Source organism: Cygnus olor, chromosome 25 (genome assembly GCF_009769625.2).
Source record: "Cygnus olor isolate bCygOlo1 chromosome 25, bCygOlo1.pri.v2, whole genome shotgun sequence".
Lineage (NCBI taxonomy): Eukaryota > Metazoa > Chordata > Aves > Anseriformes > Anatidae > Cygnus > Cygnus olor.
The window spans coordinates 4,634,577-4,649,801 of record NC_049193.1 but is presented as its reverse complement, the minus strand read 5'-3'; the positions used below and the strand labels follow the sequence as shown (position 1 = coordinate 4,649,801).

General features: G+C 54.6%; 2 protein-coding genes and 2 gene segments (V, D, J or C); 2 read left to right on the top strand and 2 right to left on the bottom strand.

Annotated features, from left to right (window-relative positions):
• The first annotated feature begins 786 nt into the window (after positions 1–786).
• LOC121059463 lies at positions 787–2,225 on the top strand. The segment is given in 2 exon segments: positions 787–835; positions 1,726–2,225. Coding segments are annotated over 2 exon segments (549 nt in total).
• Positions 2,226–5,345: 3,120 nt separating this feature from the next.
• Positions 5,346–6,532, bottom strand: LOC121059516 (feather keratin Cos2-3-like). The gene is made up of 2 exons (XM_040536403.1): positions 6,389–6,532; positions 5,346–6,018 (listed from the first exon to the last, which is right to left on the bottom strand). The coding sequence occupies exons 1-2, from the start codon at positions 6,485–6,487 to the stop codon at positions 5,692–5,694; spliced, it is 426 nt and encodes a 141-aa protein (XP_040392337.1). The 5' UTR covers positions 6,488–6,532; the 3' UTR covers positions 5,346–5,691.
• Positions 6,533–10,282: 3,750 nt separating this feature from the next.
• On the top strand, positions 10,283–11,347 carry LOC121059504. The segment is given in 2 exon segments: positions 10,283–10,345; positions 10,791–11,347. Coding segments are annotated over 2 exon segments (552 nt in total).
• A 2,098-nt stretch (positions 11,348–13,445) lies between these two features.
• On the bottom strand, positions 13,446–15,162 carry LOC121059462 (feather keratin Cos2-3-like). Its single transcript, XM_040536334.1, has 3 exons — positions 15,125–15,162; positions 14,575–14,647; positions 13,446–14,193 (listed from the first exon to the last, which is right to left on the bottom strand). The coding sequence occupies exons 1-3, from the start codon at positions 15,160–15,162 to the stop codon at positions 13,867–13,869; spliced, it is 438 nt and encodes a 145-aa protein (XP_040392268.1). The 3' UTR covers positions 13,446–13,866.
• Between the last annotated feature and the right edge of the window lie 63 nt (positions 15,163–15,225).

Sequence of the window (15,225 nt, the reverse complement as noted above, 5' to 3'; positions counted from 1 at the left end):
GTGCTGCCAAGCCAGTCAAGGTGTTAGGGGTGGTGATAGAGGGGGCCCGAGCATCAGGGAAGCAGAGACTGCCAGGGATGTGTCCGTGGGTGGGTGCCCGCTGTCGCCAATCAGTGTGAGTGCATGTGACCCACTGAACCCAAATCATTTTCTCTGCTAACTCCTCACCCTTTACCCTATGGAACAGGTGGTCCTTGTCCCCTCTGGGCTTGTGGCATCCCACACCCCGCTGGAGCCCCGTTCCTCTTGCAAAAGCTACGTTATCCCACCAGAACAGGACACAGCCAGAAACCCTGGGCTGCTGCGTAGCATGGTTCCTCCCTTCTTTCTGGGGATGTGGGAGAGAAATCGAGGTGTCTTCTCCTCACGCAGGAACTAGGAACATCCTCATGGAGCAGAGGACCCCAGGGTAAAAAGAACAAGCTCAGTGGGGAAGACTGCCCTGACATCAGCCATGGCCAAGCAGTGCGTGTGCAGAAGAGAAGGCAGTTGTAGCTGGGGAGGTGAGGACCCCTCTGGGAGAGGAGACGAGAGCAGCCCCTTCCCATGATGTGGCCCCCAGAGTTCCCAGGACCCCTGACTGTGACAATCCTCAATGGTTGCTCCTGCTAGAGGAGGGAGAAACCCCAGGGAGCATTTTGGGCACAGTCAGACCAGAACATTTCTCGTCACTGAATCTCCCCTTGTTCCCCCAGCGGAGTCATTTCCGGCAGCTCTGTTCTTTCGGGGCTGGAAGGTGCTTTTCTGACTCTCTCTCCCGCAGCAAACAGGAGGGTCGGTCTCAGAATGCACCGCGGGTATCTCGTCCTCACTGCCTTCCTGGGGCAACTGCTGGGTAAGTGCTGGCTTTTAATCAAGACATAAATCTTCTTTCCCCAGGAAGTCCTCATCAGCCTTACCATGTTTATGTGGGGACCAACTCTTGAATCACAGGGAAAATGTTGTTAAATGTTGCCTCCCGTTTCTGGCTCTTGGACTGGTTCCTTCAAGATGCTGTTACTCTTCAAAATAAGAAGAAAACACAGAGAGGAGAGACCTGAAGCGCGTCTCCTGCTTCTCTCGCCCTTTCATTCCATCTCTTTTCTGCCTCTCTCTTCTGGTCCACCTACTGTCACCAGAGAAGATTTCATCGGTTTCTACAGTCCCTCATTTCTCCCTTTCCTATAGAAAAAGCCGGATTGTGTCCAAGTGGATACAGGGACATTAAAGCTCTCCTCCTATGGACATTACCAGGGTGTCCAGTCTGTCTTCTGCCTGATGTGTTCCTGCCATGGTCTCCAATGTCCTCCTGCTTGTCTGCACAGCCAGGGCTCCCTCCTGCCACCACTCACCTCAGCATTGTTTATATTGGTGGGACTTAGAGGCCCCTGAGATGACAGGGATGAGGAAGCAGGTTGAACCTTTTCCCAGTAGCTGCATGGGCGCCTCAACCTGCTGGGGGATGCTGGACCCAGCACACAAAGCCAGGCATGACAGGCTGTGCCCTGGTCCTCTGGGCAGAAGGAGAGCAGGCAGGAGGAGCAGGCACACAGCACAGCTCTCACAGGGTCAGCTCTGGCCAGGGAGCTCTGAGCTCTGCCCCCAAACCACCTTGCTGTGGCCAGGCCTCAGGACCTTTCAGCCCAGTAAAGGACAGGGAGACTTATCTCCCACAGGTCTGAATTCACTCCTCTTTGGCTGCCTGGAGATTTCCCCACAGAGCTGCTGACCTTCTCTTTCTTCCAGAAACCATGGGACAGGTGTCCGTCACCCAGCAAGAAGGACAAGTCACTGTGGAGCAGGGAAACACCTTCCAGACCAATTGCACATACCAGAGTTCCACAGTTGATGCGTTGCTCTGGTACCTGCAGAAGAAGGGACAAGCCCCTCAGCTGATTTCTTATCAAGCAGGAAAGGGCACCAAGCAGAAGGACCGTTTCACCACGGAGCTGAACACTGACGGGAAACACAGTGTTCTGCGGCTGAAGGAAGTTGAGCTCTCTGACAGCGCCTTGTACCTCTGTGCTGTGAGTGACACCCTGGTGCAGGGAGCTGCCCTGGCTGAGCAACAACCCCGGATGGGGAGGGGATGTGTCTGTGCAAGGCAGAGCTCTGGGATGGGGCCCTCAGCTCTCTCCTGGCTGCACTGCTTCCCCTGTTCACTCCAAGATCTGACAGCGAGATCCCCTTTCTCAAATGGGCTGGTGTCTGTGGCTGTGCAGAGAGGGCTGACCTCGACTGGCTGACCTGGACCGCAGGGCTCCACTTTCCTCCCTTCGCGGTCTGCCAGAATAGGGCAGAGCCTGCTGGGAAATAAGACTCCCTTGGGGGCTGGCTCTCAGCCCCTCAGCCCCAGCATGAGTAAATTCCTGCCAGCCCATGATAAAGCAGCTTGCTTCGAGCCCTGGTCAGCCCAGCCCAGAGACCCCTAGAAGTAGTCCTGACAGAGATTTGCAGGGTTCTTCTCTCTCTTCAGTGAGTCAGTCAATAAAATGGATTTGCATCTCAGCCACCAGGTTTTCTCCAGACCTTCAGCCAGTTCATGTCCAAAGCCTGTGCCTAAGGGACAGAACAAATAGAGCAGCCCTTAGTGCCAAAGGCCCAAGAGCTCTCCATGTTCATCACAGTAAGCAATCAGAGCAAGAGATAAATGAAGACTTACAGCCCACTGAGTTCGTTGACGTCTCCTCAGGGGAGCTGGAGGCATGTGTGATCATCCTCAGCCCCTGCACAGGGAGCAGTGTCATAATGACCAGCTCCTGCGGCAGTGGGGCATTGCATGTCTGGAACAAGCTGGGTGTTCTGCAGGCTGCAAATGCCGAGACCTGGCAGGAGAAACGAGGCTGTGCTGATGAAGCTTCCTCTGTCTCACAAAGCATGCTCAATGTGGTGTTTTGATGTCCTCAGACTTGAGGAAACTCTTTTGTCTGCTTGCAAAGCAACCCGGAGAAAGAAAAGCTTGGCCCAGGCAGCTCCCAGCAGGGGGCAGCCATGGGCCCTCTTTCCTCTGTGCTCTCGGGGAAGGCAGCACCAGGCTCAGCCTTGTCTCAGCAGGGGTCTGATCTACCCCCGGGATCATTGCCCCAAGGATTCTCTGGACACATTGAACACCTCTGCAGGAACAATGCCTTCTCTCCTCTTCTTGTCTGGGAATATGGCTGGAGCTGATCTAACAGCTGTTAAATTCCAGGTTGAGAATAGGAATGATGCAATTAATATTGGAATAAAAATGTTCCATCAAGGAAAACATTTAAAACTTCTTTCTCATCATCTCCTTCTGAGCATTCCGTGAACCTGTTCAGAAAAAGCTGAACTGGGAAATGTAGAGAATAAAAATACTTCTAAAATTTCATTTATTTTTTGTTTCTTTTGCAACATTCTGAAGCTTAATTTCTCTTCACTTTGATTGAAAAAAAAATCACTGGGTTGATACTGATGATAGTGTATAGCAGTATTTCTGTTGTCTGGCTGGAATTTTTATGGGTTGGGAGCTTCTTTTACGCAGAAAATTTCTGTACATGATACAGCCCCGTGGGACGTGAAGAAATCTTTCACTAGCAATGAAAAAAAAACAATATTTCTTTTCAAAGATGAAATAAAAAATAAAAATAAAACGCTAATATTTCTAATGAAAGACCGTAATTTGTAGCTCACTTCCAGGAGGGTCATGAAGTGAAGAGTGGGTGGATGGATGCCTGGAGAAGAATCGAGCTGTTTGTATGGCTGTCTGTATGGAAGTAGAGTGTGAGGGAGGGAGGGCAGATGGAGGGAAAATGAGAGATCAAGAGAGGCCATGAGAGGCAAGGATGAGGCTTTTTGTTGACGTTTTCTGCTGCTCTTATTGCAACATGAAACCTCAGTCTGACATCATCCCCTTCTGAAACCTTAGAGCCATGGCAAAGGAGAACAGGACCTTTGGGACTGAATTCATTCTTCTGAGCTTAACAGACCATCCCGGCTGGCACATCATCCTCTTTGTCATTACCTTCTCCTCATCTCTCTGAAGGCTATGGGGAATGGCCCCCCTTTGTCACTGTGGGGAGTGACCAGCCCCCGAGTAGCCCAATGCACTTTTTCCTCAGCCCGCTCACCTTCTTGGAGAACTTGTACTCCACCACCATTGCTCCCCAAACACTGGAGACTGGAGACTTTCCATGTCATCAGGTGAACCATTTGTGTTTCCAGCTGCCTGGCATAGACATTTTTTCCCCTTCTCCAGGGTATCACTGAGTTTCTCATCTTCACAATGTTGCTCTCCGATTGCCACGCACGAGGCATTGCATTACACCTCAGTCATGAGAAAGAAACTCTGCTTCCTGCTCTCCTTCGGAGCACGGGGGTACCAGGAACACCATTGTCCGTTTCTGCTCTGGTGCTGGGCCTCTTCTGAGCTTGGCCTGTGGGGCTATAATGCTGAGCAAGATCCTTGACTGTATCTGAACACTTTCCCTGTTCCCTTGTCTTTCACTCACCTGGATATCTACACCCACAGAATGTCTTTTCTGGAGCATGGTGGGGCTGTGCCACCTACGGGGCCTCTGAGTTCCAGGGCCTGATGAAAGCTGATCCATGCTTGGGGAAAAGAAAGCAAGACCGAGCAGCCATGAGGGCGTGTTTGGGCATCAGTCCCTGTCCTGGGCCTGCCTTCATAAAAAAGGAGTTGGGTTCACAGGGACTGGGGGCTCCAGTGTGTGGCCTGATGTGACTGGTAGCAGTACGAACTTGGGGATCCCCTCAGCCCTACGCATCTTGGCAACAGCTGGGCCATGCCAGATGCTGTGCTGAAGGGTGATACGAATGCACAGGGAAGCTCTACCTGCTCTCCATGCGCAGACATGATGCCCATGATCAGGTGGTGGAGGAAAGGTGAAAGTGGAGTAGAGACAGAGGGCCATCCCCAAGACAATTAACCATTCCCAGTTTCTGCAGTCCTTTGGGATCATCTTTATCTGAGACTCCATCCCCAGCACAGCTCCACCCAAAGCAAGAGGAACACTCTTCCCCAAGAGCTGGGGCCTCCAATGTCAACAGCACTTGTCTAGGCGGAGACGTCACAAGTCAAGGACTGGTATCCATTGGCTGTGGAAGAACTAGGCATGTCTTCCTCAGTTTCAACAGACAGTGCCTGAAAGATGAATTGCTGCAGTATGTACCACCCTCCAGTGCCTAGGGGAATGGGGCAGTGCCCCCAGCCTGTTCCCACTAAGGAATGGTTTTCTCCCTTGGCCATCTGTATGCAGAGGAAAAGACCACACAGGGACACACTCAGGGTTGCTGCAAATGTTTATCAAGTGTCAGGAGGGAAATGAGTTGACTCCAAGAGGAGGCCCCGAGATCATAGCACAGCAGGAGCAGACAAAAAAAATCTGTTCGGCTTTTCCAATGGCAGACTTGCAACAGGGCATCAATCGACCTGGCCCATAAGGGGAGAGGGGTAGCAGGTCACTCCAGGCTGGTTTCTGGGGGCCTCACGGAAAGCAGAGGGCAACAAAGAAAAGAAAGAAAAAGAGTGTGTGGAAAACAGGATAGGTATACATCGGCCATGTAGTCATAGAATCCAGGCTGGCCCCTTCCTGTCTGTCTTTACAGGACAAGCCAGAGATGGTCAGGTCCTCTTAGAACAACAGCACGAGGTCTGTTCTTCCATTCATTTTTGTCCAGCAGCATGTTCTGAGTTCCTGAGGTCCTGGTCTGGGGCACTGTCTGGCATCTTTAGCAGGGGCGGCACCTGCTGCCACAGTAGCGGCTGGTAATACAGGAGAGGTCACAGCACCCGGAGTTGATGGGGACTCCGTCACAGCTGAGGATGCTGCCAACGGCGGCGGAGGTGGAGGATCCCACAGCAGTGTTCTGCGGGAAGGAGCTGAGGATGGGGCCGGGCAGGGTCACCACCACAGGAGAGGGCTGGATGACAATGGTGGAGTTCTGGCACTGCCTGACGCAGGGCTCATTGCAGCTGCTGGCCAGCGGGGTCGGGCCGCAGGGCTGGCATGGCCGGCACTGGTCGTAGCAGGACATGTCTGGGGGCAGGACCTGCACCTGGGAGAGAGGGCAGGGAGGAAGGAGAACACGGGCATGCATGAGGTACAGGCTGTCACCACACCCCGAGGGAACCAAGGCACAGGCAGTGCTGTGAGCTGGAGGCTGTGCAGGGATGTGTGAGGGCTTCTTGGCCTCATCCTGCCAGAGCCCAAAAAGAGCCACCAGAGCCTGGCTCTAGGCTCCAGCCCAGGAGCCATCATACTAAAGGCCCAGCCTTCCTCCATGACAAACCTTCTACCCCTTGACTCTCCCACAACCAGCAGCCCCAACATTTGGCATGGAACACAGCTGATGGCAGCTGAGAGGTCCATGGAACTGAGTCCTGCTTTTGGAGAATGAGGGGGACAAGGAGGGGCTTCACACTCACCTTGTTCCCAAGGAGAAGAAGGCCAGAGAAGTGGATGAGAGAGCACGGAGATGGGCTGGCTTTTATAGTGCGCCTTAGCTGCCCTATGTCCAGAGGCATCCCTTGAAGCAGGGACTACTTTCTGACAAGCTACTCGTGCATGCAAAACATCCCACCTAATGATATGGGCTGTATGTTGCCTTCCTGTGATGCTGTTTTTCATTTCCTGCTTTATGCCCTTTCCCCAAAGAAGGCAACTTCTGAGTGGCAGGTAGGGAGGCCCAAGTATTTCCAGGCAACACACGTCAGTGTGGGCAGAAGACTCAGCTCACGTGCTGGAAGAGTCCAGGAAAGGCAAATGAGGTCAGCTTGGGTGACTCCCTAGGGGCTCTCTGGGGCCCTTTTGGCTACAGGTGACCCAGCTCCTGCCTGTGACCCTACCCCTCCTGACACCGCCCTCAGGGAAAACCTGCTGGCCTGTTTTGCCTCCTCCTGCTCTGACCCAGGGATATCTGTATGGGGGGAGAGGTTGTGCAGGGCCCTTTCTGGATCACAAAAGAAAGGCCCAACAGGACATTGTCTGTTTTAGTTAGAAGGAATAAGAAGATGAATGTAGACAGAAAGTAAACCTTTCATGGGCAGGTGACCCTGCCTTCTACCAGCATCGGACAGAGCCGGGTGGGTTTTCCCTAGACACACAGTGCAGATCCTGTCCATAGAGAATTCCTTCTTCACTCCCATAACTTCATGCCTCTCATTTATTTAAAAAAAATAAATAAATAAAATTGTACACCTCCGCCTTACATGATGCAAGCTTCTTTCTGTCATGACACCCACCAGTGATCAGTAGGGGCACTCCAGCACTTTCCCTTACCACTGCTACTCAGGCTAACAAATGGGATTCTCAGGCCTCAAGTGCAAGGCCCAAGAAAGCTGACGTTGTCTTGTCAAGAGCCCTGGCTCCAGTGCCTTCTGCAAGGCTCCCAGTCCACCTCCCCTCTCTACCACATCAAACCATGTACGTTGCCTAAATGCTGTCCAGAATCTTTGCTGCACACTGTGTCACGTTCATGCACATGTTCCTCTCTTGTGGGCACTTGCCTGTACTGGGGCTGCCTGGGACACAGTTAACGTTCCCCACAGCAGCCCCTAGAGTGCTGTGCTCTGCACTTGGAGCTAGAACAGCATTGCCATCACACCAACGTTGGGGCTATAGTGGAGCAGTGCTGGCACAGCATCAGGACTCTCTCCAAGCCCCTCAAAGCCAGGAGGTAGGGGGTGGGCAAGAGGTGGGGAGGGGACATCACCAGGGCAGCTGACCTAAACCAACCAAAGGGATATTCCGTACTCGAACACTCAGCAGTAAAGATGTGAAAGGGGAAGGAAAACCAGGGGTGGGCATATTGAGTCTGTGCTTCCAAACACATGGACAAACATTACTTGCTGATGGGAAGTGGAGAATAACTATTTCTCAGTTTGTTTCCAAAAGGCCTTTCCTCATTGTTTTTTTTTTTTCTTTTTTTTTTCTTTTTTTTTTTCCTTTGATTATTTTATCCCATCTCAACTTTTAAGCCCTTTAGCTTAAATCACATTCTCTCCCCACACTCTCCCCACAGCTTCCTTTCAGCAGGGAGTGTGAGAGAGCTGTGTGGTGGACTTTAGTTGGCCATCAGTGTGAAACTACGACAGCCTGTGTGCTGGATTTGTGCAAGTGTCTGTGGGTGCAGTCTTGCATGATTCCATGCAGGTGTGCATGAGCAGGTGTGTGTCTGTGAGAACTGTGTGGCCCCCCTCACAAGAAAATGGGCTGGTCACCACAGGGCATTCTCCACTGCTCTGTCCATGAGCTCCAGAGAGCAGCCAGGGCAAGAAGGAACCTGAGAACAGCTGAACAATCACAGAACAAACCCAGCCCAGAAGTGCCCACAGCACACATGCTGAGATGCGGCCTTCTGTATCTGTAGCCCACTGCCTCCCGACCCTAGGAAGTTCACTGCCAATTTCAGTCCCCAACAAGGATGGGCCCACAACAGTTTGGATCCTTACTTCAATTCTGTAACACAAGATTCAGAGTGTAAGAGCATGGTGGCGGTCACCCCTCCCTGCCTGTCCAGACCAGCACACAGCTGCACTCCCCATGGCTAGAGAGTTCAAAAGGATGGTGTTAGCTTTATGTACAGGGAGACAGGCTGAGAAATCCTGCCCTCTTCGAGCAGGCCCAGCCCTACGTAGGTCTGCTGCCGGTGCGGTGTCAGTGGTGTCTGGGGTGGGACAGAGGTCCCCATGGGGAAACCAATGCCACGCATGCTTCTGTGACTCATGGGCCTGGAGCTGAGTCATGCAGGGGCTGAAACCTTGGGCAGAAGTGGCATTGAACCAGAGGAACATGGGTCCTATTTACCCTGAAGGCGGTCAAGTCCTGGAGCAGATTGCCAAAGAGATGCTATGGGAGCTCCATCCTTGGAAGAGTTCAGAAATTGCCTGGACTTGATCCTGAGCAACCTGATCTGATGAGACCTGCTCTGAAAACAGGGTTGGACTACGTGCGTGCTGGAGGTGCAGCCTGTGATCCTCTGGAGGGTTTCTCAGATGACCTCTCATTAGGACTGCTCAGGAAGCATGGGGCAACATGCACAGTCACCACATCTCAGCCTTGGAGGGATGCTGTTGACAGATCACTGTTTCTGTTAATTCCCACTGTGACCCTTGATCACATACCGATATCATTCATGACATCAAAAGCGGGTGGAGGGAACAGCACTCATGCACACTGCTGCTCATGTAGAAAGATGCATGAACTCATGGGTGCACTCACAGACACTCCTGGATGCATACTGAAGTATATTTGGGCACACACAGACAGGTACGTGTGCGCACAGGGAAGAAAGCAAATGCTGCTCTCCTGAACTCCAGGGTTCTGATCTGACTTTCTCCTGTCTCTGAAGGAACATCCTGGCTTGCTGAGGCCCTGCTGTGTTTTTTCTCCAGAGGATATCGAGTGGTGGAAGACCATGAATCCTGAGCAGCAACTCCATCTCCTCCTTCCTCCTGCCCCTGGTATCTTCCCACAGGGGTGAGGGGAAGGTCTACAGAGTGGTTTCTTTTGTTGCTGCTGGGTTTGTCTGAGAGCTGAGAGCTACTGCTCTTCATTCTGGACTCAGCCAGCTACCTCTTGATCCAGACTGGGAATACACTTGTGATGGTGGAGCCCAACCAGCCCTTGTATCCTTCCGTGTAGTTTATCTTTGGAAACCTCCCATTCACTGACATGTGCCACGTCTTGGTCAGGATGCCTCTTATGCTTTTAGATGCCTTCTCTGCAGATAGGACAATTTACTTTTCCAGCTGTGTGCTCTGGCTCCTCTTCCTCCACTAGTGGGCCTAAACTGGGATGTCCTCTTCACACTCATGGCCTATGACCAAGCTGTGTGCATCTAGCACCCACTGCAGTACTCCAGTCTGGTGGGAGGCCTGTGGGCTGAGCTCCTGCTCCCCTCCTTGGCACAAGTGGCGCTCACCCTTCGTTTGCCCTGCTCTGGCCCTACACAATCACAGCTTCTTCTGGGACTTGCTATCTGTCATGCAGCTGGCTTCTGCAGAGAGCTTCTGTACTGGTGTGCTCCTTGACTCCAACAGCGCCACCAGTTTTCCTGTCCTCCTTGAGCTCCTGCAGGGTGCTCCTTTCCCCGCCGATCCGCACACGCCTCCGCGTCCCGGGCTGGGCTGCAGGACGGGCAGAGCCCCGCTGGCAGCAGCCCAAGCCCTGCCCGCCCACAGGCGCCCAGCACTCGCAGCCCGGGCCAGCCCCCGAGCGGCCCCGGGGCGGAGCTGGCGGCGCCGGGCGGCGGCGGCGGGGAGGAGGCGGCGCGGGCGGAGCAGAGCCGGGGCTGGCGGGGGCAGCGCGGCGCGGGCGGCGGAGCGGCGGGATGCGGCAGGGCCGGGCCGCAGGGCTGGCGGGGCTGGCCGCGGTGCTCCTGGGTGCGCGGGGCTGCCGGCGGCGGGGACGGGACGGGGGCTGCGGGGGGCCGGGGCCGCCCTCGCTGCTGGCCCGCCGGCTTCTGACGGACCTCGCTCCCCTCTGTCCTCCCTCTGCAGCCATCCCGTCTGCCTCCAGCGAGCTCAGCCGGCCGTTCCCTCCCACCTTGCCTTGCTCCCTGCCTTCCTCCTCTCCTTTCGGCACACCCCCACTCATTCCTGCCTGCTTCCCTTCTCCTCCTGGCTCGGCTCGGACCCTCCTTCCAAACAGCCCTGCTCCGACCTGGTCCCCAAATAACCACTCCCGGAGAAATGCCTTTGTGTGCTTTCTTCTGAGAAAATGCTCCCATCAGCTGTCAACCGTTTCCTTTTCCCCTCTCCCCTTGTGTGATATTTTGGTGGCAGTAAAGCCCTTTTCTGAGTTTTCTCCTCCTTTTCTTCTTGGCAGTGGCTGCAGGCAGAGCCCAGGTGCAGCAGGAGCCGTGGGCAGAGACCAGGGATGGCACCGGCATCAACATCACCTGCTCACACCCCAACATCCAGACTGTCGACTACATCCACTGGTACCGTGATCTCCCGGGCCGAGGACCCGCATTTCTCGTGAGCAGTCGCAAAGACTCCAGACCAGTGTCAGACCCGGAGGGGTGGCTGTGGGTGGCAGCAGACCGCCGGTCCAGTGCCCTGTGGCTCGCCCGGCCCCGGCTTCGGGACGCGGCGGTGTATTACTGCGCCCTGAGAGCCACGGGGAGAGGAGCCGGGGCTGCGGCCGGGCAGGAACCGTGGCGGGCGGGGCCGGGCGTGTGTGGCGGGGGCGAGGCAGGGGCACAGCCCCCAGGGGGCGCTGCCGCTCCGCCCGCCGGGACCACGTCGCCCCGCAGCCCCGGGGGGCCCCCGCCAGCCCGGCCCCTCCAAGGCACTTCAGTTCTGCTGGAAGGGTCTGGAGCCTGAGTGCAGCTGAACGGAGATGGCACCAGCCTGGCAGAGATGTGTCCAGGGAAGAGGCACTGAAACAAAGCTCCTTGCTCCTGAGCCCTCCTTTTCCTCACGCTGCAACAATCACCCTCTGGTACTGCAGAATTCAGGCCCCAACAAGGACCGTATCAGGACAGTTTGGGTCCTTGGTTTAATTCAGGGTAACAGTGTTAGGAGTGCCTCAGCGTGGCTGTCCATTGACCATCTTGGGATGTATAGGAGAAGCAGACTGCTGTGAGGCTCCTGCTAGTGCCTGTCAGTGAGGGATTTCCACCCCTGGACACTGCCAGGTCCTCCTGGGAGTCAGTGCCGGAGCCAGGCCCATCTCCTCACACCTGTCTATAAAGGCCTGCCAGCATCGTCTCAGAAATGCATCGCAGAGGGGACAGATTCCCATCCAGCCCATGTCAGGCTGGTTCTCCTGAAGGCAAAGGGGCAGCTCCACATGAGGGATTTCACAGCAAAGGGGTTTGCTTAGCTTAGTGGGTGTCTCATCCAAGCTAAGCTGCCTTGTGCAAACACAGAAGCAGAATCCACCCACAGTTTTATGCATTTGCAAATGACACGCACCCAGAACTTCACCCAAGGTTGATATACTGCTAACAGTCTCCTGGGGCATTCAAGGTAGGCAATAAACAGTGGGGCAATTAAGAAACCAATGTCTCCAGGAACTACCAGTCCTGTATTGAGTTGCAACACAGGCCAAGCCCTTCCAGGTCAATGGGCCATCGCAAAACACCAGAAATGTTTGTCCGAGCTCTGCCTGGGCCTTTTTCCTGGGGTCTACCCCACAGCTTAGCCCTGGCAGTGCCGTACCTTCACCTGGGCTAAACTGGTTACGTTCTCTTGCAGCTGTGGCTGATTCCATTCCTCTGACACCAGGAAAGACAAAGGGTCTACCCCAGAACACCTTTGGCTCGTCTCTCTTGCCTGCATGGTTGATTCCTTCTGGACATGACAAGGCTGTACCAAGCAGGACCATACGTGGATCTCTAAGGAAACAGCTCTGTAATTGAGCAGGGACAGGGTGCCCTGCTGATGGGAGCTGTTACAGAGGTAACCAGGCTGTAATGAGAAAGCGCAGACATCAGGGGGCTGCAAAGCACTGACAGGAAAAATGTCTGCCAGCAGTCGAACTGGGCCTGGAAACAATGGGCATCCTTGAAGTGCAGCTGGGCACCAGAGAGCTGCAAACATCCTGAAGATAGCCTCTACATAACCAAAGGAAGAAACAGAGAAACAACCTCTTGCCTGAGGAGGAGCAAAACAGACGGTCAGGAAAAGTGGAAATGAGCATGAGGAAGTCCCTGTGAGTGCAGGTCCTGGGCAAAACTGAGGAAAGCTGCTGCATGCTTGGGGGCAAGTGGGCAGCACAGAGCAGCGTGGGGGCATGCAAACTGCTTGCTGTCTTTGCACTGACCCAGCCCATGGGGGTGCAGGGTCCTCAGGGACTGGAGATTGCCATGTATGGTCCATTACGGCTAACACCAATGCTGACTTGTGAAGGGGGTCGGCCCTGCATGTGTGCCACCACCTGGGCCCTGCCAAGTGCTGTGCTGGGGGTGGTTGGGCCTCATGGGACACATGTTCCTGCCACACATACCCATGTGTGCTGGCCATAGCCCCAAGGTGGGGCAAAAGAGGGGAGATGAAGGTGGAGTAGAAGCAGTGGGGCATCCCAGCACTTACTCCACCCATTCCCCACATGTGCCATCCATCTTCTGTCCCCACCTGCTTACCCAGCACAGCAGTGTCCTGAGCAAGAGGAAGCCCGTTCCTAAGAGCCTGCAGGGTGCCCAGCCTCCACAGCCTCCCACAGACTTGTAGCTTTTCCCGTGAGGACAGCAGAGGTTGTGCTCTCTGTTTTCAGGACAGGGGGAGCTGTGGGCAGAGACGCTGCAAGGCAAGGGTAGATTGCCCCTTGCTCTGTGAAAGCCAGGGATGTCTTCTTCAGCTCCAAGGGGCAGTGCCCAAGAGAGGACCCTCTGCAGCGTGTCGCAACATCCCATTCTTCTGGGAGTGGGGAAGAGACTCCTTAAACACCCATCTTGTACACACCAAGGGCAAAACCATTCTCCCTGGGCAGCTCAGGAGGGCATACGCAGAGGGAAGAAACATCTACAGCCAAGGCTGGGATGCAGAAATCTTTAATGAGTGTACAGAGGAAAAGCAGGTCACTCTGAGCAGAGGCCCTTCAGTGCAGGGATCTCCAGGACCAACTGAGAGGCAGCGTCTCTTGCCCATGGCGGAGATCATGCAGGGCATGTGTCTGCTGTTACCACAGTGGGAGGGCTGGATCTGAGGAGCCTCACAACCCAAGGGAGGAGAAGAGCACAAAGAAAAGGGAGAGAAGGAGGTAGGTGGAGGGATGGAAGGAGAGACATGGGCCATGTTTTCAGAAATCTCGGGGTAGCCCCTGGTCTGGCTCCTGCTGATGTCTGCCAGAGGAGGTGAGGAAGGTCAGTCATTCTGAAAGCAAGGGCCTGAAGATTCCTCCTTCTATTGTCCAGCACCATGGTCGTGCTGGAACCCCAGGGCCACGGCCAGTGGCTTTAGCAGGGCAGGCACCTTCTGCCACAGTAGCGGCTGGAAATGCCCGAGAGGTCACAGCAGCCAGAGGTGATGGGGACTCCGTCACAGCTGAGGATGCTGCCAACGGCAGCGGAGGTGGAGGATCCCACAACGGTGTTCTGCGGGAAGGAGCTGAGGATGGGGCCGGGCAGGGTCACCACCACAGGAGAGGGCTCAATGACGACGGTGGAGTTCTGGCACTGCCTGACGCAGGGCTCATTGCAGCTGCTGGCCAGCGGGGTCGGGCCACAGGGCCGGCATGGCAGGCACTGGTTGTAGCAGGACATGTCTGGGGGCAGGACGTGCACCTGGGAGAGAGGGCAGAGAGGAAGCAGAGCACATGGGTAGATGAGGAGCAGCCCTGTTGCCCAAAACAAAGGAGTCAAGATGACTGCTGAGGGTGGATGTGGGGGCTCTGCCAGGAGGCTCATAGTCTTCATCGCTTTGTCCTGACAGGGCCCTTCAAAGAGCAGCCTGAACCAATGAGACAATCCCGTAGCGCGTAATCCAAAAAGCTGCCTCAGCACCATGTCCCAGCCTCTCTCTACACAGAACAGCTCCCTCCACCCCTCTCCCATGGCAAGGAACTCCAAGGCCCAGCACAGCACTGAACCACCACCAGATGTGACGTCTATTGATGCAAGATCCCTTCTACTTCAGAAGAGGAGGAGAGAGGGCTTCAGACTCACCTGGTACCCAAGGAGGATGAGGCGAGAGAATTGGATGAGAGAGCAGGGAGCTGGGCTGCCTTTTATACTGGTACTTCATTGCCGCAGGCCCAGGGGCACCCTTGGCAGAGGTAACAATTTTCTGACAAGCTCATCTTGAATGCAAGCCATCCCAACAAATGATATGGGCTGTGTGTTGGTTTCCTGCACTGCTGCCTTTTCATTTCCAGATCTAGGCCACGGCCATTCTGCAGCGATGGTTTCTTTAGAGTGCTGGGATGAAATGTCCAAGGATTTCTAGGGCAGGAATGCATCAGTGAGGGCAGAAGACTCACCGGAAGTGCTGGACGGGTCCCCTCTGATCATCTTCATGGCTCTCCTCTGGACCCACTCTAACAGGTCTATATGTTTCTCGTGCTGGGGGCCCCAAAGCTGAACACAGCACTCCAGGTGGGGTCTCAGTGAGGCAGAGCAGAGGAAACAAAGCTTCTTTCCTTGGCTAAATACTGCCTTTGATTTAGCTCTCCTAACTTACTCATCAGACAATGTCTCTGTATTCTTTCCAGGTTACCTGTCCTTGCTCCCACCTTCTATGGCCTTCTCTGTCATGTTTGAGTTTAGCCAGTTGCTCCATGTTCATCCACGCAGGTCTCCTGGCATTTTGCCTGACTC